This window comes from Lemur catta, chromosome 21 (assembly GCF_020740605.2).
Source record: "Lemur catta isolate mLemCat1 chromosome 21, mLemCat1.pri, whole genome shotgun sequence".
In the NCBI taxonomy this organism is placed as follows: Eukaryota; Metazoa; Chordata; class Mammalia; order Primates; family Lemuridae; genus Lemur; species Lemur catta.
This window is the reverse complement of record NC_059148.1, coordinates 7,628,819-7,656,262: the sequence shown is the minus strand read 5'-3', so window position 1 is coordinate 7,656,262 and position 27,444 is coordinate 7,628,819. Positions and strand designations below refer to the sequence as shown.

Sequence of the window (27,444 nt, the reverse complement as noted above, 5' to 3'; positions counted from 1 at the left end):
TAAACAAAAAACCTCCCACAAACAAAAGCCTAGAAATGGCTTCTCTGGTGTATTCTATGAAACATTTAAAGAAGAACTGATAGCAATACTTCACATGCTCTACTAAAAACTTGAAGAGCTGAGAACACTTCCCAGTTCATTCTATCAGGCCAGCATTACCTTAACACCAAAGCCAGACAAAGATACTATAAGAAAACTATAGACCAATATCCCTTGTGAACACTGATGCAAAAATCAACAAAATATTGGCAAAAAGAATTTAAAAGCACATTACAAGAATTATACACCATGACCAAGTGGGACTTATTCCTGGAATGCAAGGATGGTTTAACATAAAAATCAATGTATTAATAATAATAGATCACATTAACAGAATGAAGGAAAAAAAAACCCATATGATATCTCAATGCAGAAAAAGCATGAGAAAATTCAACACCCTTTTATGACAAAATCACTCAACAAACTAGGAATAGAAGAAAACTACTTCAACATAATAAAGGCCATATGAAAAGCCCACAGCTAACATCATACTCAATGGTAAGGCTAAAATCTTTTCTTCTAAAATCCAGGAATAAGACAAGGATGCCTGCTTTTGCCACTTTTATTTATTAATAATACAGATAGTATTGGAAGTCCTAGCCAGAGCAATTAGTCAAGAAAAAGAAACAAAAGGTATCCAAATTGGGAAGGAAGAAGTAAAAAATGATCTCTGTTCACAGATGACATGATCTTATAGATAGAAAACTCTATGGATTCCACAAAAATACCTGTTAGAGCTAATAAATGAATTCAACAAATTTTGAGGATACAAAATCAACACACAAAAATCAGTTGCATTTATACACACCAACAATCCAAAAAGGGAAATAAAAAGGAATTACATTCACACAGTATCAAAAAAAATAAAACACTTGGGAATAAATTTAAACAAGGATGTGAAAGATGAGAACACTGAAAACTACAAAATGCTGCTGAAAGAAATCAGCATATTATAATGTGTGTCAATCTCCTAAAATATTTTCTAAAAGGTGCATAATGACAAAATGGTTTAAGAGGGAAAACAGCTCAGATACTGCGTAATCTGATGTCCTCTAAATGAAGAGATGTTAAAAAGGGTGACTATTTGTGAACTACACAGTCATGCACTCAAGGTTTTTGCATATTATTTTCTTCATTCAAGGAAGCCATGGGCATATATACACAATGTGGCCCTAATTGAGCATCTCAGCACGACATAGTAAATGAAAAGGCATCCCATGTTCATGGATTGGAAGACTCAATACTGTCAAGATGTCAATACTACCCAAAGTGATCTACAGATTTAATGCAATTCCTATCAAAATCCCAATAGTGTTTTTCTCAGAAATAGAAAAATCCATGTTAAAATTCGTATGGAATCTCAAAAGACCCTGAATAGGCAAAAACAATCTTAAAAAGAACAACACACTTCCTGATATCAAAACTTATTACACACATACACACACAGAAAAACTCAAACCCCCAAAACTCAAAACCTTATTATACAACTACTACACCTTTCAACTTTTGAGCTATGTGTCTACATCACTATATAAAATAATTTAAAATACACCTTAAAATTAAAAAACTGAAAAACTTGATTTAAAAGAAATGAAAGCGTACGTAGTAAACTACTATAAACAAAGACAAATATTCTGCCTGCTTGTGGTACCAGGAACAAGCTGCAAGAGGACCCACCCTCTGGCCTGAATGAAGGCTGGTGTCAATACCAACAGCCACCAAGTATTATTCCTTCAACTTTGGGCTCTCAGTAAAGGATGGTGTTCCCACAGTTTCAGGCTGGGATGTGTAGACCTCCGTATGGTCTGTGACACAGCTCATCACCACCTCTCTGATCAGTGCCACAGGTCCTACACTGAAGACTTCAGCAGAGGGAGGTTTCTCAAGAGCAGGGCCTGGCTGGAGAGACAGGGGCCAACACAAAGCCCAGGAATCTGAAGGGTGGCTGTTTAGTGCCCTTCTGCTTCTTGTCTCCCTCCCTTGCACACTGAAACAGGATCCTCAAGGTTGAACAAAGCCTAAATCTTTGAGGTGCCCATGGTGCACTGGCAGCTCAAATCACAGAGAGTATATAAAGAGTTCCTACGTGCCACTAAGAAAAACAAATGACAACAAAATATTCCAACAGATAGTTCAAAGAAAAGGAAGTACAAATGGCTCTTAAACATATGAAATGACGTCTCCCCTAAGAAGCCTTCTTTGGAAGGCTGCTGAGTCAGCACTGCTGGCAGCAAAGTCCACCCTCCACCCACAGTTGCATTTTCCCAGTTATCTCAAGGACCCATGCACTCGGTGACCAATTCTTGCCATCAGAGTGTTCACAAAGAAATTCAGCAAGAGAATAGAGGGCTCATGCTCACTCACCTCCTCTGGCCCCAATATCTAGATGAAATGAGAGTAAAAAATGTAAAAGGAAAAAACAGGAATAAATTTAAAATAGTGCTGAGGTCAGGAGAGGATGTGGCAGACACTGGGGTTGGTTATGTCCACATCTGCTCTAGGACCTCTTCTACTTTTTTTTTTTTACAGAGGCAGAATTTTCCCAGCCTCCTCTGCAACAGGGGTGCCCGAGTGGTTTAATGGTGCCTGTGAGGCTGCGCTAGCTTATGGGGAAAGCTCTTCCATTGCTTATGACAGAGGTGGATGTTGCTGGTACCAGCTTCCTCCTCTTCTCCTTCCCTGAACTTGGACATGAAAGCCAGCCCCCTTTTGACTATGAGGAAAAGGTCAGGAGAATCACAAGAGATGTAGGCTACCACCTTTCCCTCGTTTAGGAGGAGAGAAAAAACGTTATTTCTTCTACCATAAGACGAGTTATCATTTACCTGCTGCTGAAGGAGGCATCTGTCATAGATATCAGGGAGTATGAACAGACCAGCAATTTTAGGCAGTATATAGAAGGTTTAAAGCAGAGTCACTGACAGGTGACTCTGGCAGGGGAGCTACAGGTTCTCCAGGGCAAAGCCTCAATGGAGTGTCCTGCAAGGAGTTGGCAAGAACAAACAGCAGGAAGGAGGGGAAACAGACAAGAAATCCTGGCCATTTGCTCCTTCTGTCTGTACTACTATGGCCCAGGGCACTTACCTTCAGGCTGAGACAGAGAATTGATATGGTGAGCTTTGGTTGGTGTTTGAGGCTAAGGCTGCCAGAGTGGGAGCTGGGTCACAGAGTGAAGCCCCACAACCTGGCCACAAGGGAGTTGGTTGGGCAGGTGCCTGCCTGTCTTCCTTCTAAGCAGATGGCCTGTCAGCCTGCCCTGGAGGTGAGGTGTGCTGGGGAAATAGCTCTACTCTTGCAAAGGAAACCTGAGCCAGCTACCAAACTGGGTCCTTCATTTGTAACTACAACCTGACAATCAAGGATCCCCAGATGATGGGAGATCATCATCCAAATAACTGGAACATAAGGAGATAAGACAATATGAGGCCAGGCGAGGTGTATTATGCCTGTAATCCTAGCACTCTGGAAGGCCAAGATAGGAGGATTGCTTGAGGTCAGGAGTTCAAGACCAGCCTGAGCAAGAACAAGACCACATCCCTACAAAAAATAGAAAAATTAGCCAGGTGTGGTGGTGCGCCTGTAGTCACAGCTACTTGGGAGGCTGAGGCAGGAGGATTGCTTGAGCCCAGGAGTTTGAGGCTGCAGTAAGCTATGATGATGACACCACTGCATGGTAGCCTGGATTACAGAGCAAGACTCTGTCTTAAAAAAAAAAAAAAAAAAAAAAAAAAAAATATATATATATATATATATATATATATATATACATATATACATAAATGAGAACCAGTGGAAACATTTACAGGCTATGAAAATGGATCTGCAAGGACTCCAAATACTAGAACTATCAGACATAAAACTTTAAAATAAAACAAATAAGCTTACTATGCTGAAATAGATAAAAGACTAAATTAAAAGTCTGACAGAAAACTTATTTTGTTTTTTTTTTTTTGAGACAGAGTCTCACTCTGTTGCCTGGGCTAGAGTGCCGTGGCATCAGCCTAGCTCACAGCAATTTCAAACTCCTGAGCTCAAGCAATCCTATTGCCTCAGCCTCCCGAGTAGCTGGGACTACAGGCATGTACCACCATGCCCGGCTAATTTTTTCTATGTATTTTTAGCTGTCCAGATCATTTCTTTCTATTTTTAGTAGAGACGGGTCTCACTCTTGCTCAGGCCAGTCTCGAACTCCTGAGCTAAAACGATCCGCCTGCCTTGGCCTCCCAGAGTGCTAGGATTACAGGTGTGAGCCACCGCGCCTGGTCAAGAATTTCAAGTATAAAAAAAAGATACTGTAGTTTTGTTTTTAGTTTTTTTTTTGAGACATGGTCTTGTTCTATTGCCTGGGCTAGAGTGCAGTGGCATCATCATAGCTCACTGCAACCTCAAACTCCTGGCCTCAAGTGATCCTGCTGCCTCAGCCTCCTGAGTAGCTGGGACTACAGGTACATACCACCATGCTCAGCTAATTTTTCTATTTTTTTGTAGAGACAGGGTCTCACTATGTTGCCCAGGCTGGTCTTGTACTCTTGGCCTCAAGCAATCGTCCTGCCTTGGCCTCCCAAAGTGCTGGGAATACAGGCATGAGCCATTGGGTTAGGAACCTGGCTGATACTGCAGGTTTTAAAAAGAGAGGATATATTTCTCAGATGATGGGGCAAATGAAAGGGAAGACATAGTTTAAAAAGAGAACTAAGGAAAATCACTGATCTCTGTCTCTGTTTTCATAGAATGAATGAAATACAAGACTTAGTGCTCAGTGTTTCTTCAAAACACCAAGACAGGATACCAAAAGTACTTACAAAGCAATGGCAATCATATTTATGTCAGGCTTTTTAGCAACACTGGATGCTATGTCTATGGAAGGATACCTTCAAAGATCTAAAGGGAACTGCTTTTGAACCTGGGATTCCATTACCCAACCAACTTAAGATATACTGCAACAAAATTTACAAATGGAATAAAAACATAGGCCACTGTACATACCAAGGCCTTCAAAACCTGTGAAAACTGACCCTCTGGCCTTTCTGATTTCTACTCCTTTCACCTGTCCATCCCACAATGCTTGGCTGTCCCTTTACACTCCAAGCTTGCCCACCTCAGGGCCTTTGCACCTGCTGCTCCCTCTGCCTGGACGTTCTCCCCGCACATCCCCCCGCCCCTGGTCTTTACTGGTCTCTATCAATCAGTCAGTTAGGCCTTTCCTGATCGCTGATTATGAAACAGCATCTTGCCAGTATTCTGCATTCCCCTCCCCTTAATTTTCTTCCACAGGTACTTGCTCACCTGTTCAGTCTGCCTCTCTCTACAAGACGCAGACCCATGAAGGCAGGGACTCAGTCTGCCTTTTTCCTTCTGCCTGCCCCGTGCCTAGAACACGCCCAGACAGAAAGGTGCCCTATCAGTGATTGCTGGGTGACCACACAAAGCTGCGAGCCAGCTCCTCCTTCCCCAAATCAACCACTGGCGCGAGCCAGCCAAAGGCATCTGCAGGCGACCACACGTTCATCATGCTCTTTCCTTCCACACCCAACCATGCACCGTCTTGTTGGTTCTGCCTCCAAAACACATCTTGAATCTGTCTCCTTTCCTTCTCCATGTTCACCACACTGATCCAAGTCACCTTCATCTCTTCCAGGGGCTGCTGCAGAGGACATGCCCTGACTGGCTTTCTATGTGGGTTCAGGACACCTCTGTGCCAATTCTGTCAGCAGCTCCTGCTGCCCAGGAGGAAACCCCAGCTCCTCACAAGGTCTCCACCAGCACCTCCTGTTCGTCCCTCCACCTCACCTCACATCACTCTCTCCTTTTGCCTCAGATGAGCCAGCCACAGTGGCCTCAAAGGGACTATACATCTCTGCTTTCACTATCACCTCTGCCAGGTATCTGCAGGGCTGGGTCACACTTCTCTCCCGAGGTCTTTCTTCCCAGGCACTCTTGTCTCACCACCCCTGCCAGTCTTAAAGTATCCTACGGACCCAAGTGCCTGTGTGCCTCCCTACCATACTGTGAGCTCTGCGAAGGCAGGGAAGTCGCTTTTGTCTTCACAACCAAACTCAGAGCCCCTGCGGGCAGCCTCCCTTGGCACAGGTGCATGGCACAATGCTTCCAGGCTCCTGATGTCCAGGGCCCAGCTCCAGCCAGGTTGTGGAGGGCTGGTATGTTGCCCTCTCAATGACGCTGGACCCAAGGCAGGGTGCTGGAGAAGTCTAACAGTGAAGAATTTCAAAGCACTTTGGCTTATTTTTAAAATCTCCACCTTCATGTTTCAAGAGAGAATTCTTGCAGCAAGAAGGAAAGAAGCACCTACCACTACTGTTGACTCCCACTGGCTTCCAGTGGAGTAGTGAACCGGACCCAGTAAGTCCTTGCATATTTCTCGGAGTCGGTATTCAAACCCTAATTATAGGGGAAAAAACAAAAACAAAAACAAACAAAACAGAACAGAAATAGGAACACATTACAAAAAGAAATTAAAAAATCAAGAATATGCTAAGTTGTCGTGTATATTAAACAGCGAATGCTTATTTTTCTGCCTACTATGGGCACAATGCACCTGCCTGTCTTTCAGTGTGGAGCACAGAGACCCACAGTCAGATTCTCGCGCACTCGCCCACTCCCCTGGTGACACGTGCAGCACCCCGTCTGTGCTGGGCCCAAAGGAGAAATGAGATGTAGCCAGCTCTGTGATGAACCCCCCAAGGTGATGGGAACACATGGGAAACTGAGGCAGGAGGGAAGTGGGCTGATGAGATCTGCCTGGGAGAGGACGGGCTGGCAGCTGGTGTGAGAGGAGGTCAGGAGGGTCAGGAGGCCAGCCCGCAGGAGGTGAGAGGTACTGAGGGCATGATCAGGGAGTGGCCCCTGCAGGGAGGGGCACGGGCTGTCAATTCAAGGTTACAGGCACCACCAGGTGGGGCTGCCAGAAAGCCTAGAAGCAGAGTCTGGGGGTTTGTCAGCTCTTGCGGGCAGCTGAAGCCATAGAGAATGGATGAAATCACCCAAAGAAAAGGATGGAGGATAAGAGGGATGAAACTGGAATCTGAGGAATTCTGGAAGCGCATGACATCACGCTTTAACACTTGATTCCTCCTCTTATGGCTGAGGAAACAAGGCACAGGGTGGGGGTTTTGTGTATGACTGATGTGTGGACATAAGAACAGACATGGACGACGGAGAAAGGGAAGCAAGTGGTAGAAAAATCCCACAGGTGGGTGGCGGGATGGACAGAAGGCAGAGACACTACACAGGCATCAGGGTGAGTCCTGATCAGCACCCCAGATGAAGCAAAGCAGAGTGGAGTAAGAGGGGGGTTTCCAGGGGGAACAGGGTGTGAGGCCTAAGATGTAACCAGAGCACTGCGGGAAAGGCATGAGGGCCTGGGAAGGCTGAGTGTTAAGAAAACCTGGGGCCCACACACCGTAGCAACCACACAGACCTGGTGGGAAGAGGAAAGATCAGCATCATCACTGGAGTTTGCCGGGGAGGGAGGTAGGGCTTTGAGTTGATCAGCAGTGTTTGTTGTCATGACAAGTGTATACACAGAGTCAGAGGCATATGGGACAGGTTAGTTCTGGGATCTGGGAGTTACATTTACATGGGTTTGATATGTTTTTCTCTGTCTTTTCTGTAATTATTTTTTTCTCTCAATTATAATCAAAACGGGGAGGGTGATGACAAAAGCAAAGCAAAAGGCCAGGAGTGCCACGGAGGAGGCGTCCATGACCAGGCCGGGGCTGCGTGGGGATGCAGGGAGAACTTTAGGAGGCCCGTTGCATGTCCCAGCCCCTGGAGGTCAAGCTCAAGTGGGAGACAGCCTGGTAAGGCAGGAACCCACGTGTGTCCAACAGAGGGAGGAGAGGCTATTGGAGGTCACTCTGAGGTCAGCACAGCTACCTTTTCTAGCACACATGCTTCCTGCAGGGGAGGCCACGGAGGGGCATACGTGCTGTAAGAGCCTTGGCAGGGAGTATGGGGGCTGGAGGGCCCGGGGAGGCACTGGGCAGCAGGCAGGGCTTTCCACACAAGAGGGGCTTAGAGGAAGAGAAATGCTACCGTGAAACACCATCCCTTGGGACGACCAGTTCACTGACTGCCCAGCACTGCCAGGGTGTGGTAGAGGGCAGGAGCCAGGACATGTGAGTCTACCCTCCCCCTTCCCACTACCAGTCCTCCCGCTCCTCTGTGGGAACATCCTCAGGCCCCCTCTATTCAGGGACCTGGAGCCTGTAGGGGGCTGGGAGCATGCTGAGCTAACTGCAGCCCATGCTGGGAGGCAGGCTCCATGAGTCTCACCTCACTGATGGGAGCAGGAGGGGGGCCTAGGGCTAATCATGTATCCATGAGGAATCTGCGAGAGTGCAGGGAGCCCTGGACCACTGCACTTCTTCCCTGATTCATGGGGACTGACCTGGGCCTGGGAGGGTGGAGGGGCAGAAGGCAGCTGCTCAGGGCTGCCAGGAACCTCACCTTCGTTCACAAGGTACCGTGCGTAGAGGAGGAGCCAATGGCGGTACTCGTGGCTAGACTGCAGGGTGAGCGCCGCTGCGACCTGGTTCTCTAGGTAGGCCAGGGTGGTCTCCTGCTGCACCATGTGAGGCACGGAGAAGAGCCGGGCAGCCTGCCTTCCGGAGCTGCAAAGGCCAGTAGAGCACAAACAATGAGGCAGTGGGCGCTGCCCAGAGATGGGTGCTGCCTCCATGGGCCCCAGGTGAGGCACTGGCAGGTGGCAGGTACCAGGGCTGCTGAGGCCTCCCATCCACCAGCTGGTCTACTAGCAGATGCCACTGACTCCTTGTTGGCCTACCCATCCCACATCACAGCCATGGGCTTCCTGGCACCCCAGGAGTATCTCACCTTGTACCTGCCATCTGGGCCGCTTAAGTGAACACCCCCACCCCAAGATATTACCTGATGCAAGCCCACATCCCTTGCACTCCCAGCCTACACCACCCAGCCTGACTGTGCTGAGCAGCACTTGGGACACAGGCAATTAGAGACCAAGCCTGGGCAGGACTGTGCTTGCACCAACCCAGTCACCTCCCTGGGCAGGACTGCACATGATGGCCATGGCACTTAGGTCACGTACTTGGAAGTGCGGCCCTGAATTATGGCTAAGGGTCCTGAGCACAGCATAGCGTCCTGGGATGGCAGGCTGCTCCTGAAGTCCGCACACAGGGCCAGTGAGTCCTGCTTGTCAGAAACCAGGTTCCTGGGGAGGCAAAGGCAGGAGCAGAGCTCAGGGAAGCAGGAGGCCACAGAGGTGCAAGTCCCAGTGATATGTGGGCAGAAAGCCAGCAACAGATATGTGTCCCTGCACTTCAGAACAGGTGCTTGTCACTGACAGGCTTCCTAGTGATGGGCCTGGCAAGTTATTGTTCTGAAGAAAAAATGAGTGACAGTGAAGGTCACTCACAGGGCTCTTGCTGTAAACACTTCAGCTCCACGGGCTTGGTTCCTGATGACTGTGGGGGCCTCTGAGTGTGGTGTGTCCCAGTGCCCAGCTCCAACACTGTCATGGCCTGCCCGGGGTCCCATGAGGCCCAGGCCTTGACAGCTGCCGAGAACATCAGCCCTCAGCCTGCCTGTGCTTCCACGATGACCCCAGGCAGGCAGTTCTTCTGCCTTCTCTGGACCCTTCACCTCTTTGCTAAAAAACATTCTTCATAAACTGAGAATAGCCAGGTGCCTTTGTAAATGTGTCCGAAATACAAACACGCCAATAAGGAGTCAAGATCTCTCTTTGTGAGTAATGGGCCTATTTCCATTATTACAGCAATCACATGTACTCCCTGACATTATGCAATTTGGAAGAGCAGACGGTGGAGAATTTTTTTTTAACTCAAGAAAAGAAATTTGAGTGTGAATATAAACTTGTGCTCAGCAACTCCTAAAAAAAAGGGGCTAGGAGGTAGCAAGCTTTGGTTCTTAAAGACCAAAGGTGTGGGCAGAAGAACAGAATTTCTTGGAGTGCTAGGACACAATTTATACACTTCAGGTATCTGGGTTAAGATCTCTGATGTATGAAGGAATTTTACAAGTACAGAAAAGGGCTCTGGATTCCAAAGTGGGCAGAGGAAAAGCATGGCTCTGGCACCTGGGGGAGTGAGTGTGCGCCCTTACTCCCTCCCTAGGGATATCTCAAGTGCTGCTGTGGTCCCACTCAGCTCACAGAAACTGACCACTGCTGGCAAGGCTACTGTGGAGCTGACTCGCCTACACAGATGATGGCTAAGGAGGCCAGCCGGGAAACACGTATCAAGAACCATAAAAATTTTTAAATGCTTTTCCAAAAAAAAGTGGCCCCAGTACATAATGCAGAAGGAGGACAGCACCCCTGCGCACACGCTCTGAGGGCAGAAGCCAGGAGCTGCAGCAACCCACGGGACGGGGAGCAGGCACTGGCTATTGCTGTGGCCTGCACTCCAGGGCCTGACTCTCAGGACTTTGCTTTGCTGTTCGGAGCAGACAGATTCTCTCCTGGGGAGCGGCTTGCTTACCACGTTGAGAGTGACGGATTGAAGCAGTACGCCTTTCCATCGGACAGGTTCATTACTGGGATTCCATGCTGCGTCAGCAAGATCTGTGACACTGTCATATCACTTCCTGGGGGACACCATAGGAATGAGTTCTGGGTGTGTTCTGATCAGCAAGTGTTTGCACACACACCAAAGGAGAAATCTGAATCACGGCTCCCATGGTCTCAGCAGCAAGCACCTCCCTAGCAACCAGGGAGACAGTGGATCTCACACTGCCACCCACCAGGCTCTTGGTCACCTCTTGGGGACCCATTCAAACATGCCTCCAGAAAGCATGTGTCTCCCTGCAGCATAACTGCGCCCCCGCCTCACAGAGAGCCCCAGGCTGGGCGAGAGCCTGGCTCGCCCTCTAGGCTGAAGGGGCCCTTCCACAGCATCAGCCCCGGGACGCAGGCCCCAGGGCAGGAGGGGCGGCCTGCGGCCTGGGTTACCTGCCAAGATGGAGTGTAGAGATTCTTCTTTCACCACAACCACCTGCCTGTGAACATCCCTAGGAGGGACACAGGGGATAGCTTACTCTCTAACCAAGGTAAACATATCAGAGTGTGCCCTGGCCACCCAGATACCCACCCAGTCCCTTCCCAGGCCCCAGCCCTGGCCTCTCCTAGCGAGAGGGGTCTGGGCCACAAGTGGCTTCTGCTCCCCACAAGCCACCATGCTCCCTCTGCACAAGTCCACAGCGCAGGGCCCAGGCAGCAGAGCCATGGGGGCTACCCCTGACGCCCACACCCACTCTGGGAGAAGCCGGGCCACAGCAGCCACACCAGGAGCATGGCCACTCTGCCAGCAGAGACCCCACTTGTGATGACCTCACACGCGACCCTGCCATGTGCACTGAGGCAGTGCAACTGGTTACGTGGGCTTCTCCTGTGAGGAAGACTGGGGCCCAGGCAGGCTGCCTCCCTCCCTCTCACACACCCTCAGCCCACATGAGGTAACGCCACAAGCACTGTCACTGACTGCTCGGTGCCTCCTCTGCTGCCTTCCCTGCCCCTGCAGCAAGGGGGGACCTGCACAGCCCTGTCCTACCCTGCCCGGAGCCCATCCCACCCTGTGCCTGCCTCTCACCAGACGGACAGTGTGGCCGCAGCAGTGAGTGCCATGACGTAGGAGCCTGTGCAATGCAAGGTAGAGATCGGGGACGGTAGGAGGATGGGAGGAAGGAGGCGGCGACCACAGGTGGAGAACACTGACAGCATCCTTTTTTCACAGGCGACACATACCACGTCACTGAGTAGGCAGAGGAGGGACAGGTGTCACAGGGGCTGGGCTCTACTGAGGCAGTAGCCCTGGGGGACGCCAGAGCCTTCCCTCTGCCTGGGCCTTCCCCCAGAGCAGGTGCGGCCAGAGGGAGAGGCAGAGAGGGCTGCAGTGAGGAGAGACTTCTGTCTTCTTCCCAGTCACAGGGATACTCATGCTCTGCTGAGCTCATGCTGATGTTGACTGTAGGGGGTGGGGGCCTTGGAGGGCCACTGCACCTGACAGTCACCCAAGAAGGATGTCCCCCTCATCGGGGGGCACACAGTGCCCATGACAATCTCCTGGTATGACTAGTCAGACCAGTCCTGAGAAGGTCTGTCTGTGCCAAGGCAGGCTGGGAGAAGTGTGGGGACACAGGCTGTGTGCTCAGGAGGCTGGCTGGCTGGGGTGGGAGAGGCATGTCATTTCTAAGCAAGCAGGGCCTCAAAGGAGAACTCATGTCTGGACATCGTCCAGCATCTCTTCTGAGCGACCCCAGCAGAAGCAGGCTGTGCTGCCTTCCCAGTGAGGCCCCCTGAAGCCCAGCCACAGGCCCAGGGTTAGGCCAGAGCTCAGACCCCAGGCAGCAGCACAGGTGTGCAGCCACACAGTGAGACGCTGGCCACAGCAGGCCACCTGGAGCCCTCCTTTGTGTCACTTCTATTCTGCTGAGCCAGTGTCCTCAGTGGGCTCACAGGAAGAAGTTCAGGTAAGGAAAGATCTCTGCCAACTGCCTTCCGAATGAGACACTGTTGTCACTGGCCTCTGAAAACAGAGAGGCAAGTGAGATGCTTTTGTTTACAAACGTCTGTTTGGAGAGTACGAATAAGAGAAAACTGTGAGTAGGACCCAGCAGCAGGGAGCCCCTTGTAGTGCTGTGACTGAATTCTATCTGCTCATTTCTGATGGTCAGAGCCTTCCTCAAGCCAGTGCACTGCAGAGGGAGCCACTGCTCTGGGGCTGCAGCACTGGGGAGCATGGGCAGAGTGCGCAGGAGGGAGGTCTCAGGTTGCACAGCAGGCCTCCCCAACAGCTGCTGCCTGGCTACGGGGAGGCTGTGCTGACAGCCCTTACCCCTCAGCTGGGCCATGCCACCTCCCTTGGGGCCGGGGAAGCACAGGCACATGGGACTGGAAGCCCAGCCTGCTCATCCCAAAGGAGAGTGTGGAGGAGGAACAGAATGCTGGGGTCCTCCTAGGCCACTACCACTAACTCACTCAGGACCCAAGGCAACCCCGGCCTAAGGTTTAAGATCTAAGGCCATAGACATGTATGAAAGCACTTACATGTGACCTCATGGCAGATGATTCCGGGTCTAATTAAAATGCCTGTATCTGAGCAATCATCTTGGTAAAACCCTGGTATGGGTATCTACCACTTGGTCCTGCCTGGGCCCGTGCCTGGCAGCATCTGAGGAAAACGCTGGTGCTCGTTCCAGACCGAGTGCAGGCAGGAACAGCTCACGTACGTCCCAGGAGCCCATGGGAAGGCACTAGATCAAGCGCTCTCCCCAAAGTGCAGAATCTGGACAGGGCTGAGCTGGGGACTTGCGGGACACTCAGAAATCCATCCTGACCACCTTGGATGAAAATCTAGGGTCCAAAGGAAGAATCAGCCCTGAGCAACCCCCGGGATCAAAGAAAGCCAGGCAGACCTCAGCCTGGAACTGAGCTTTTGGGGATCTCGCCAGACAAGCAAGTCGGACCACGAGGCTCAAAGCCTGGCTTGGGTGACCCTTAGGGATAATGATGTCAACTTTGTTGGATGTTGCAGGGACTGAGGTGACAAATGCTCATGCTTGGTGGCAGTAGCCTCCATGGGAATGGGCACTTGAGGGACTGTGCATCTCCTGAGACAGGTACATTCCAGGACAGCAGTACATGGAGCCTGCTTGACCCGACAAGCCAGGCAGGGCTAGGCCCCGCCGCCCTTACCAGCTGCCGGCTGCTGTGAGGATCCGGCTGGTGAGCACCGTCTCCCACTCCTTCCCTTCCCGGTTGCACTTCAGGCGGCTCAGCTTTACGCCCCCCACAGCTGTCACTTCATTCTCCACCTCAATGTACATGGAGGGATCGGAGCTCACCTACATGGGGGAAGCAAACACATGTCTTCTGAGGTGACGGTGGGCCTGGGGCAGGTGAGATGCCGAGAGGCTCTACAGCCCTGGGCCCTGAGGCAGGGGAAGACACGGTGAGGATAGGCAGACCAGCTGGCTGGCGACAAGGGTGACAGTGGGGGGGGGGGGTGGCGGCAAGGGTGAGCAGGAGGTGTGGCCAGATGTGTGGCCCCCAGGCCAGGGAGAGTGCTGGGAGCCGGTTTCTAGCCTGTCATCCATGTGGTTGAACAGTCAGTCAGAGAAGAGAATCAGTGTCAGAGCTAGAGACCCCAAAGTCTCCCAACCCCACCACCTCCTCACACAGGGAGTAACTTGCCCCAAAGCACACCATGAGTGGGGGCTACTGCCAGCCAAGGACAGAGCTGGGACTTACACCTGGGTTTCTGACCCTCTACCTGAAGAATCTTCAAAGACTACAAAATGCTTGGTAAAAACAGAGCCCTGACGGTACTTGGAGACAAAGTCTTGGAACCCATGTGGCCGCGAGCCTTGGTCTGCTCCACGGGGACCAACCTGGAGGGAGTGTCCCCAGTATCATATGCACAAGGAGAACCAACCTAGTGCCTGGCACTAAATGGGCTCAGCCGATGCATGCCAGGGGAGCTGACCGACACATTTTTCCTGCGGAAAGCCAGACAGAGCCGCTGAACTGTCTGCACTCATGTGACCACATGCGGGTGAGGTGGAGCCGAGGGCTGGCTGCTGCTGGAGCCTGGCCCCCAGAAACCAAGGACAGCTGCACGTAGCATTCAGCAATGAAAACACACAGGGCAAGCGCTGGAGGACTGTGGGAGGGGAGTTTGGTGCCAAAGGCCAAGAAGCAAGGCATCAGGGAGGGAGTTTGCATCAGGGCACCTGTGAGTTCAAGAGCACATCTGAATGCTGCCAACTGCTGGAGGCACCCCTGCCTCTACCCACATCAGCCATAAGAACAAACCCTGGGGGTCCCTACCCAGTAAGCTTCCCCCACTTCACTCCTCACATCATGGCCCAGAAGGGCCTGAGGCTGGGAAGGGCAACACCTGCTCTCTGGCATCCTGCTCAGCCTGTGCCCAGAGCACTGTGTGGCCAGTGGGAACTGATCTGTACACAGGGACCAAGAAGACTGCCCGAGGATGTGCCAGAGCTGAGGTGCAGAGTGTGTGCAGGGACCACCATGTGTGCAAGAGCTCCATGGTGAGGGAGGCCTGCACACTGGTGCCAGGCTGAGTGACCAGAGGGCCTCTGGCTATAAAGAATTACTAGCTCCAGAGCCGTGATTTGAATAAGCACAGGGTTACACATGGTCACAAGCTTCTATTCCATGAGCTCAAACAGCTCTGATGACGACTGTCTGTTGGCACTGAGGAGGAGACAAGGCCAGCAGGATGGTCGGGAGAGACCACGACCCCACAGTCCAATAGGCACTAAGCCTGAGGCTACCCAGGGCCAAGTGTGGAGACAGAGGAGGCTTCCAGAAGGGACACCGGGAGATGAGTCTTGAGGAGCTGGCCATGCAGAAGACGTGGTGGTAAGGTCAGCCCTGGCAGTTGGGACTGCAAGGACAAAGCCAGAGGGAGGCTCGTAGGTGAGGGAGAGGAGGCTAGCAACCTTGCTGAGACTTGGTGGATACCCTCATCAGCTACAGCGCCCCCCCAGGTGTTGGAGGACCACTGGAAACCAGTCCCTAAGGCAGTGACAAGACAGCATTTACACGGGGTAGGGAGAGAATGTTTGTATGCGCCTGAGGGAGTCGGTGGGTACCCAGCACTCACCTGGAGGGTGAAAGCTCTCTGGGGGCCTGGAACCGGCAGCTTCAGTGCAAGCGCTGGTGCAGACAGACACATGGCCTCCTTCTCTGCGGTCAGGGCAGCTGGAGACTAAGAATAGCCAGAAACACCCCTTAGCCCCTGAGCTACTACTGGCGTAGCTTTAGATAAAGGCAAGTTACCCAGAGATCGGGTGGGCCTGTGAAAGGGCATTTCTATCTACTCTGTGACGGAGAAAGCACAGGGGCATGTGACAGTAGTCCCCATTTTACAGATGTGGTAGCTGATACCAAGGCCTGCTCAAGGACTCTGGGAAGTGTCACAGGCAGGTCTGAAGGGGAGTGTGTCTAAGCCAGCTGGTTCCCAAGGTAGGCACCCCATGCATGCAGGGTGGGCCAGGTGGCCTCACCTGGACAGAAAGAGCCACAGGCATGAGACGGGTGTCCTTCCGAGGGCGCCCTTTCTTCTTCTTCTCTACTGTCTCCACCTCGAGCTCAAGTTTTCTCTTCGACAGCGAGGAAGGCTTAGCCAAAGGGATCTTTTCGTCGCTGTCACTGCTGGTCTCCAGGAGGTCCCGGGGCCTCAGCTCTTTCACAAGGTTCTGTTCTTTTAACCTGCACAAAAAGATCGCATCATACTTCCCTTCAGAAACTACATAGGCAAGCAAAGAGTGAGGTGAAATATATATATATATTTTTTTGGAGACAGAGTCTCACTCTGTTGCCCAGGCTAGAGTGCCGTGGCGTCAGCCTTACTCACAGCAACCTCAAACTCCTGGGCTCAAGCAATCCTCCTGCCTCAGCCTCCCGAGTAGCTGGGACTACAGGCATGCACCACCATGCCCAGCTAATTTTTTTAATATATATTTTTAGTTGTCCATATAATTTCTTTCTATTTTTAGTAGAGAAGGGGTCTCGCTCTTGCTCAGGCTGGTCTCGAATTCCTGAGCTCAAAGGATCCGCCCACCTCGGCCTCCCAGAGTGTTAGGATTACAGGTGTGAGTCACCGCACCCCGGCCTAAAATATTTGAAGTGTTTAAAAAAAACCCCACTAACCTAGAATTTGGTATCCACTGAAATCATGCCTCAAAAGTGAAGGAGAAATAAAAACTTTCTCAGACAAAAACAAACAAACAAAACACCTGAGGGAACCTGTTGCCAGAATATGTGCCTTGCAAGAAATGTTAAAAGTTTTTCAGAGAGAAGGAAATGATGCAGGTCAGAAACTCCTACCTGCATGAACAAAGGAACAGTATTAGAAAAAGAATAAATGAACATAAAATAACACCTTTTATTTTTCCTATTCTCAATCAAACAGGTAACTTTCTATTCAAACTATGAAGAGCAACCGTGTCTCGGATGACTGTAGCTTATGAACAGGGCAATGAACGGCGGCAACGCTACAGGGCAAAGCACGGAGGAACGGCAGCGCTCTGTGGTGACGTGCCTGCACTGCCCCTGCAGCGCTACAGTGCCATCTGAAAGTGGACTCAGCCTGGTTGTAAATGTTCACTGCAAACTTTAGAGCAATCACTAAAAAATTTTTAAAAAGAAGTATAATTAATAATGCTTAGAAAGGAAAGAAAGTGCTCAATTAAAACTAGAGAAGGCAGAAAAAGGAAAGCTGAAAAATAAAGAATAGTGCAACGAATACAAAACAGTTAAAAATATGGTAGATATTAATCCAACTAGATCATTATTTCATTTTAAATGTGAAAACTCTAAATACATCAGTTAAAGACAGAGACTGACAGACTGGATTAAAAAAAATGTTTTGGGCCAGGTGCGCAGGCTCACACCTATGATCCCAGTGCCTGGGGAGGCCAAAGCAGGAGGATTGCTTGACCTGCCTGGGCAACACAGTAAGACCCTATCCCTACAAAAAAAATTTAAAACGTAGCCAGTTGCAGTGGTGTGCACCTGTAGTCCCAGCTACTCAGGAAGCTGACACTTGAGCCCAGGAGTTTGAGGTTGCAGTGAACTATGATCATACCAGTGTACTCACAGCCTGGGTGACAGGGCGAGATCCTGTCTCTAAAAAAAAAAAAGTTTTAAAATGGGTTTATTTTTAAAAATATTATATAAGACAAAGATAGATTGAAAGCAGCTGACTGCAGTGGCATGTACCTATAGTCCCAGCTTCTTGGGAGGCTGAGGTAGGAGGACTGCTTGAGCTGAGGAGTTCAAGTCTAGCCTGGGCAACACATTAATAGCAAGATCTCAATTCTTAAAAAATAAATAAATAGGCAAGGCATGGTGGCTCATACCTGTTATCCCACCACTTTGGGGGACTGAGGTGGGAAAATGACTTGAGCCCAGGAGTTTGAGACCAGCCTGGGCAACATAGTAAGATCCTGTCTCTACAAAAAGACCCCCAAACAAACAAACAAACAAACTCCTCCCCCCTCAAGAAAAACCAGCTGGGCATGGCGATGTGCACAGGTTGTCCCAGCTACTCAGAAGGCCAAGGCAGGAGGACTGACTGAGCCCAGAAGTTTGAGGCTGCAGTGAGCTTTGATCAAACTGTTGCACTGCAGCTAGGCGAGAGAGCAAGACCCCGTCTCTAAGAAAATCCACAAAAATACAACATAATGCTATTGTACACTTAATGGACTATAGTGTAAACAAACATTAACTTTTATATGCTGGGAAACCAAAAAATGTGTTTGACTTGCTTTACTGTGATATTAAGTTTATTGCATTATTTACTTCATTGTGGTGGTCTGGAACCAAACCTGTAATATCTCAGAGGTACACCAGTATATCTAAGAGGATGTCAAAATATATGTGGCAAAAACTGATAGACTACAAAGAGAACCAGACAAATTTGGTATTATAGTTAGAACTTCAACATTCCTCTAATAGAAACTGACAGATCCAGCAGATGGAAAATCAATATGGACATAGTTAATTGAACAATGTCATCAATTTCTTGGATTTAATTGACATTTATAAAAATACTTTGCAACAATAGCAGAACACATATTCTTTCCAAGCTCACATAGAACATTCATCAATATAGACCACACTCTGGGCCATAAAGCATACCCTGCATACCCTAACAAATTTAACAGAATAGACCACAATGGAATTAAACTAGACATCACTAACAGAAAGATAACTGAAAAACCTCTAAATATTTAGAGATTAATAACATACCATGAGCCCTCTGTATCCACGGGTTCTGTATCCATGGATTCAACCAATCACAGATTGAAAGTAAAGTACTTGTGGAATATGGAACTGTGGATAAGGAGGGCTGACTTTTCACATCCACAGGTTCCACAAGGCCAACTGTGAGACTTGAGCATCCATGGATTTTGGTATTCCAGCCAGGGGGACGTAGGAACCAATCCCCCATGGATACTGAGGGATGACTATACTTCTAAGTAACACACGGGTCAAAGAGAAAATCTCAAGAGAAATAAAAAAATATTTTGAATTAAAGGAAAATAAAAGCACAAGTTGTCAAAATTTGTGGAATACAGTGAAAGCAGTGCTTACAGGCACTAAACACAGGCATTAGAAAAGACGACCTGAAATTGCTAATCTAAACTTCATCCTTAGGAACTAAAAAAAAAGCTAAGCAATATATATTTAAGGTGAGCAGAAGACAAGAAACAACAAAAATCAGAGCAGAAATCAAGGAAATTAAAAACAGGAAAAGAACAAAGAAAAATCAAAAGATCAGTACTAATATCAGAAATGAAGGAGAGGCCCTTGCTACTGATCCCATGGGCAATAAACGGATCATAAAGGAATATTATGAATATCTCTATGTCCACACATTTGATAACTTAGGTGAAATGAACCAGTTCCTTGAAAGAAACAATCTACCAAAACTCACACAAGGAAAAAGAGATAATCTGAATAGGCCTGTATCTGTTAATGAAATTGAATCAATAATTAATAACCTTTTTTTTTTTTCTTTTTCAATAGGAAAGCACCAGGCCCAGAGAGTTTTACTGGTAAAGTCTACCAAACATTTAAGGAAGAAATTGTATCAGATTTCTACAATCTCTTACACAAAATATAAGCAGAGGGAATAATTCCTAACTCCAATGAGGCCAGCATTACCCTAATACCAAAAACAGATAAGGACATTACAAGAAAGAAAAACTATAGATTAATTTCTCATGAACATAGATGCAAAAATTATTAACAAAACATTAGAAAATTGAATTCAACAATGTATAAAAAGAATTATGCTTCACAACCAAATGGGGTTTTTTATTCCAGGTATGCATACTGGCCCAACATTCGAAAACCAATTAATGTAATCCATCATATTCAACAAGGTTAACAAAGATAAACTTTATAATTAAAAAAATTACATAATTACCATTAGACAAAATCCAACACTCATTCATGATGACAACTCTCAGGAAACTAGGAACAGCAAGGCATTTCTTCAAATCCTATAGCTAATGCCATACTTAATGGTGAGAAACTAGATTTTCTCCTACGATTGAGAAGAAGGACGTCCCTTCTTACCAATCCTATTCAACAGTGTACTGGAAGTCCTAGCTAATGCAACAAAACATTATAAGAAGGAAAGAAAAGGTATAAGACTGGGAAGGAAGAAAAAATTGACTTTGTCCACAAACAACATTGTTTTTGTAGAAAATATCCAAGAATGAACAACAACAAAAAAACCTAGCACTAATAAGTGATTATAGCAAGGTAGGATATAAGGTTAATATACAAAAGTCAATTGCTTTTCTATATATCGGCCATTAACAATTAGAATTTGGGTTTTTCTTTGTGAGTAGTTCTTTAATTACTAATTCAAACTCTTTACTTGTTATAGGTCTATTCAGATAGTTGATTTCTTCTTGAGTCGGTAGTTTATGTCTTTCCTGGAATTTGTCCATTTCAACTAAGTTTTCTAGTTTATTGGTATACAGTGAAATAGCATACCTTTAAAATCCTTTTTGTAAAGTTGGTAGTAAAGCCCTCTTTTCATTTCTGATTGTATTTATGTATATGCTAATCCTTTATTTTAGAGACAGGGTCTCACTCTGTTGTTCAGGCTGGTGTCCAGGGGGTGACATGATCATCTGCAGCCTCAAACTCCTGGGCTCAAGTGATCCTCCCACCTCAGCCTCCCGAGTAGCTGGGACTACAGGCACACGCCATCACACCTGGCTAATTTTTAAAATTTTTGGTAGAGACAGGGTCTCACTATGTTGCCAAGGGTGGTCTCAAACCCTTGGCCTCAAGTGATCTTCCCACCTCTGCCTCCTAAAGCGTTGCAATTACAGGTGAGAGCCACCTCACCAGCCACTAATCATACTTTCATACAACTTTATGTCCTGCTTTTTTCAAATAACACTCCATCCGAACTACGTATCCATAGTACAGTCCCTGGTCCTGTGGGGGTATGGGTCCAGGACCCCTTGTAGATATCAGAATCTGAGGATGCTCAAGTCCCTAATATAAAATGCAGTATTTGCAAATAACCTGTATACTCTAGATCACTTATAACACCCAATACGAGGCCTACACATCACTTCATTTGCAAGGATTCAATGCAGTACTCAACATGTGGCAAATTCAAGTTTTGCTTTTTGGAACTTTGTAGAATGTTTTCCCGCCCAAATATATATTTTTCTTCTTTTTTTGTAGGCTAGTCAAGCAGTGGGAGTGAAGAAGGAACAAAGAAATCTGTAACTGGTTGTGATAAATTAGTTATAAACACCACTGTACTTGGACCAAGCCCCCCCCAAATATTTTTGATCTTCACCTGACCTGGTTGAATCCGTGGATGTGGAACCCATAGATACAGAGGGCTGCCTGTACTGTGGTCTTCATAAATATTAATGAGAGGTTCCATAATTGATAGCCTACTCACTCAATGCTTCTATTTTGAAGAAGTAAATGTTCTTTGTTATGATGCTAAAATAAACATCATAGACACCACAGAATTCCTGGGTCAGAGGCACCACTGCTGAACTGATTTCCTCAAGGAGTCATGAATTATACTCCTGCCTAGTTAGTGCCCAAGAGCCCTCATCCTTGTCTGCATTCTCTCTGCTCAGCTACCCCTCCTCTAGGTATTGCCTTTGGCCGTTCTTCCTACTGGCAGCCCAAGGTCATAGAAATGTGGGCAGGTATATCATAGTGTAGAATCCTGAACTCTTTTCATTTGCATCCATGTGAAAAACTGGGGAAAACCAGAAGCCCCTGACTCTGCTCTGTAAAACCAAAAAGCCGGTTCCCCAACAGGGCAAAGTATACACCCCTTGGTGCTTTTAAAATGCCTTTTTGAAAAAATCAGACCATGGCTGGGTGCAATGACTCATGCCTGTAATCCTAGTGCTTCAGGAGGCCGAGGCAGGAAGATTGCTTGGGGCCAGGAGATTGAGAACAGCCTGGGCAACATAGCAAGACCCCATTTCTAACCCCCCCCCCCAAAAAATTAGCCAGGAGTGGTGGCACGTGCCTATAGTCTCAGCAACTTGGGAGGCTGAGACAGGAGGATCCCTTGAGGCCAAGAGTCTGAGGTTGCAGTGAGCTATAATGACACCACTGCACTCCAGCCTCAAAAAAAAAAAAAAAAAAAAAAAAAAAAGTCAGATCTTTGCCTCTCCAAAGGGCCTGTTTTACTATGATGTAAAAATCGGGTCATATGCATTTTCATATTAAATTTTTTTATTAAATAAACTTTTGTAATAGTCAAAAATGTATTCTCTCCCAGATATTCTGGATATAGAAATAGAATATTAGCTTATTCTAATTTTTTCTAACATGAATTTTCCTGGTTGAGACTGATTTCAAAGAGTTGTATGCATTAGAATGGAAGAATCTTATTAAATGTGAAACATGGGGGGAAAAGTCAGACTTTTGTGTAACTACAGTTTTATAAAATACATTAGAACATCACACCAACATCAAACTATTATACAAGCTTCTAAGTGATATGGTTACCTTCTGAGGTCACCTCAACACCGGCCTGTGACGTCCTCTAGCTTGGCACTGCCCCACTGCTTCACTCTCTGTGGTTCGGACCTCTATGAGAGCCCTGACGAGTCTCCCCACTCCTACCTCTGCCACATACCCCATTCAGGGACCTTGAGATACCCCCAGCTTGCATGTGGGCCTGTGCCAGTGGTCACCCAGTGCCCAGATCTAGATACCTGCCAAGGAAGAACACGGCTGGCCAGAGCTGCCCCACTGATGAACAGGCTCCATCTGAGGTTCTGTCTGCGCAGGCCAACTCGCCCTGCAGTCACCCACCTCAGGTCCCTCTGTGCCTCTAACGGACACATGGCCTTAAGGCAGGGTGGAATGGAGGACCCACAGGTTCACCCAGGGCTGCCACTTTGCACCTGGGATGCTAGCAGTTGGCTCTCAGAATCACCAGAGGCTCTTGGCTAAAAAGTGCCAGTCAGGCTACCAGGGCCTCATTGCCCAACCACTGCAGGGAACAACAAAGGAACAACAGCAAGAGCTGACATGTGCTGCTCACCATGAGACAAGGTAAAGGAAGAGGCTTTGCAAGCCAGTGCTTCAGTGATACCTCTTATGAGGCAGGTTCTCCTGGGAGGTCCATTCTGCCCATGAGGACAGACTCAGAAAGGCTACGTATCTCAAGATCACTGCCTCCACCCTCCAAAAGTGGGAAGCTGGGACTCAACTGTAGGGCACGTATGGCTCCTGAGTGCTGCTGCTAACCACCATGTGACATTGCACATCAAAGGAAAACTTCCACTGACAGATGTTTTAAAGGGTTCCTCCTGGCTTTAAATTGAGAATCAACGCAAAAAAAAAACCAAAAACAGCCATAGTAAGAAAGCTTCTGCATTTTCTGTAAAGCCTTTGTTAAAGATACTGGGCCTTGTTTTATTTTATTTTCCTCATATGAGGATCCAACCCAATCTCCTCTTAGAATTTAGTACCAGACTCTTGGAAGCTCACCAGACACTCACTGTCTTGGAAGCAAGATGCTTAGTCCCAAGTGAATGCTCCCTCACTGCCACTTTCAAGTATGAAGCTGAGAATGACAAATGTGATGGCCCCTTATTCTATAGGTCTTGCTAGCGCTGTATGTAGGGCTAAACAGTCTTGTGAGACCATGGAGACACAGCTGCCGAGGGACCAACCCTGGTGGCATCAGGACCTTGGACGGGCAGTCAAGACATTGCCTCCAGCAGCCCAATTCAAGAGGCCCCTCTGGGCTTCTCAAGCAGAATGTGCATATTCGAGAGACGGGCCGTAGAAGCCAGCAAGGCAAGCGTGGGGTGGCTTCCTAAACGAGGACTTTCTGTCTGTGGCACTCTGTAGTTTCCCTCAGGTGGGGCATTCATTTTATTTTTCTGGTCAGAACTTACTCCATTTCCAAAAAGGGTTTCAGCACCTTCCGGTAAGCCTGTCACCTCCCCCTTAACAACTGTTGGCAGCACGTCCACCCTGGGGGACTCCTCCCTGTACTTCTCTTCGGCTCCATCTCCTCACCTCCACCCCTGCTGGCTCCTCGGCCTGAAGGCTCTCTTCAGCTGACTCTGACCTGCCCTCAGATGTCAACTGACTTTTTTTTTTTTTGAGACAGGGTCTTGCTCTGTCACCCAGGCTGGAGTGCAGTGGCGTCATCATAGCTCGCTGTAACCTCAAACTCCTGGGCTTGAGCGATCCTCCTGCCTCAGCCACCCGAGTAGCTGGGACTACAGGCGTCACCACACCTGGCTAATTTTTCCATTTTTAGTAGAGATGGGGTCTTGCTCTTGCTCAGGCTGGTCTTGAACTCCTGGCCTCAAGCAATCCTCCTGCCTCAGCCTCCCAGAGTGAGCCACCATGCCCAGCCTGCAAAATGTGCCAACTGACTTTTAACCTGCAATGATTATTATTTCTCTCTTCTAAAAGTATTTTTTGGATTCATTTCCAAATCTGTCTGGTCTTTTTTGATGGTGTGTTATTCTTTTTATTTTTTATTGAGATATAATTCATATAATCATAAAATTTGCCATTTTAAAGTATAGAGTTCAATAGTTTTTGGTATATTCATAAGGTTATGCAACCAACACAACTATCTAATGCCAGAGCATTTTCCTAATTCCAAAACCAAATTCTGTACCCATCAGCAATCACTCCCCATCCTCCCCTCCCCTCCAGTCCCTCGCAACCACGATTCTACTTTCTGTCTATGGATTTGCCTATTCTGGACATTTCATATAAATGGGATCATATAATATGTGGTCCTTTTTCTTTCACTTGGCATAATATCTTCAAGGTTTGTCCCTGTTGTAGCACACTAAGTACCCCAATTCCTTTTCATTGCTGAGTAATATTCTATTGTATGGATATGCCACATTTTGTTTATCTATTCATTAGTTGACAGATATTTGGATTGTTTCCACTTTTTGCTTATTATGAGTAGTACAGATATGAACATTTGTATACAAGTTATTGCATGAACAAGTTTTCAATTCTCTTGTGAGTTTACCTAGGTGTGGAATTACTGGGTCATGTGATAACTCTATGTTTAACCATTTAAATAACTGCCAGACTGTTTTCCAAAGCTGCTGAGTGGTTTTACATTCCCACCAGCAGTGGGAGGGTTCCAATTTCTCCCTATCCTCACCAACATTTCTTATCTGATCATCTGATTTTCTGACTGAAGCCATTCTAAGTGGGCATGAAGTGGTATGTCATTGTGGTTTTGATTTGTATTTCCCTGATGGCTAACGATGTTGAGTGTCTTGTTATATGCTTATGGGCCATTTGTGTATCTTCTTTGGAGAAATTACTATTCGAATTCTTTGCTCATTTTAAAATTGTGTTATTATTACAGTTCTTTTACTGCTGAGTTGTTAGAGTTCCAAATAGTCTCTTCCATTCTGTGGGCTGTCCTTTCACTTGATAGTGTCCTTTGAAGCACAAAAGTTCCTAATTTTGATGAAGTCCAATTTACCTATTTTTTCCTTTAGTTGCCTATGTTTCAGGTGTTCTATCTAAGGAACAGTTGCCTAATCCAAGGTCACACAGATTTCTATGTTTTAAGAGTTTTACAGTTTTAGCTTTTATATTTAGTTCTTTGATTCCTTTTAATTTTTATATACAGAAGAGAATATTATCTTTCCTCACATTTTCTATTTTATTTTGCAATTCTTTAATGATTTTAAGCATATTTCTTTTGTAGTTGCCATCAAACAATTCTGTGATATGAGATTTATAGAAGTCTAAACCTCCTGTTTATTCTGTCTCCTGACATTTGTGCACAATGGACTGTTTCTTCATGTCTTGTTGCTTTGGATTGTACATTCTCCTAGGCAGTGTTTTTTTATTGGTGGTAATGCTGTATACCTTGGAGATGGGAAATGTCCTTGCAGGGCAGATGTGCATCTCTGCCAAGTGCCTCTGGATGTTAATTATACTAGAATCCCCTGAGTTAATTTCACTTTTGTTGTTGAGACAGGGTCTTGCTCTGTCACCTGGGCCAGAGTGCAGTGCTGCAATCATCGCTCACTACAACCTTAAACTCGTAGGCTAAAATGATCCTCCTTGCTCAGCTTCCCAAGTAGCTAGGCCTGTAAGTGCGTGCAACCACTCCTGGTTAATCTTTAAATTTTTTGTAGAGACGGCGTCTCACTATATTGCTCAGGCTGGTCCGTCTCAAAGGACCCTCCCGCCTTGGCCTTCCAAAGTGCTGCTGTGAGCCAATGCACCTGGCCCGTTTCATGTCTTGGCTTGGTGATTTCCAGATAACATAGGTAGTGTTAAATTGACCCCGAATCCACATGAAGACAGCCCTATGGTTATACAGTCTTAAGGGAACACTGTTTTCTTAACCTCAACGACAGGCTGAGCCATGTTCCTGTGCTGCCAATTGCATTTTTCTAGTGCCCGCTTCACACAGGAGCTGTCCTTCATCAAGCAGCTTGACTTGATGCTTGATGACTTAATTCCAACCCCTACATAGATCAGGCCCAAGGCTTTATTTCAACTTGGTGTGTCCATTAAAACTCAAGGACCTCAGTCACCAGGTCACAGCCCCCTAGCCCAGTACCCACAGTGTGGTCCTGTCACTGCTCTGGTTTTTCAGTCCACTCTTGATTTTAGATCCTGGTACCGCCCCTTAATTTCTTGTGAACTAGTCATGCATTTCAGGGATATGAGTTCCAATTAATCCAGCATTTCAAAATACTTAGTAGCAGGAAGGTTTTCAGATCCTCCATATTGCTGGACAGAGAAACTGCTAGACAAAAAGATAACACTGAAATTTTTATGCTAAAATAATCATGATTAGACTACATAGTACAAGGTTCCACACCAAGTTCATAGAAACAGCGTCAGGCTTGCAGGGAGGGTCCTCTCACGCTAGGCTGAAGGGACTGCTCCCCAAGGAGAACGAACCTTGCCCAGACATGAGGTATGAGATCATGGGCAAAGCCCAGGGCAGCACAGCACACTAAGTCATCATCCTCTCCGAAGACAGCCTTCATATAAATGCTCCTTTTATTGGGCACCTGCTGGCTGTATGGCTACTTCAAGAGTCTCTGACTGATGTCCCTGTACTTGGCTGACGGTGGCGCAGGCTGGGGGTGTCTTCCCAGGGCCACCTCGAAATGGGATTCGACCTGAGAAGACAGCTCTCAAGCCCTGCCCAGCTCCCCATCTAACTCCAGCTCCTGACTCACTGGGCGCACGGCCAGCTCCCTGCCATCGCAGGAGTGCACAGAGGGGCCCCGGAAAAGCTTGGTGCCAACAGTAGAGGCTAAATGCACCCGACCTGACCACTTCAAGAGAATATTCTCCTGAAACTCCAA

General features: G+C 47.5%; 1 protein-coding gene across 6 annotated transcripts in view; it reads right to left on the bottom strand.

Moving 5' to 3' along the window:
* LOC123626269 (protein HIRA) overlaps positions 1-27,444 on the bottom strand; it is a 91,433-nt gene that overhangs the window by 11,507 nt on the left and 52,482 nt on the right. For all 6 annotated transcript variants that reach the window (XM_045535194.1, XM_045535197.1, XM_045535195.1 and 3 more), the window contains 9 exons: positions 16,090-16,294; positions 15,687-15,791; positions 13,751-13,899; positions 11,646-11,807; positions 11,009-11,067; positions 10,539-10,644; positions 9,128-9,250; positions 8,509-8,672; positions 6,350-6,438 (listed from right to left, as the gene is read on the bottom strand). In XM_045535194.1, the coding sequence (XP_045391150.1) occupies positions 6,350-6,438; positions 8,509-8,672; positions 9,128-9,250; positions 10,539-10,644; positions 11,009-11,067; positions 11,646-11,807; positions 13,751-13,899; positions 15,687-15,791; positions 16,090-16,294 (1,162 nt within the window). The remainder of the gene's footprint in view (positions 1-6,349; positions 6,439-8,508; positions 8,673-9,127; positions 9,251-10,538; positions 10,645-11,008; positions 11,068-11,645; positions 11,808-13,750; positions 13,900-15,686; positions 15,792-16,089; positions 16,295-27,444) is intronic.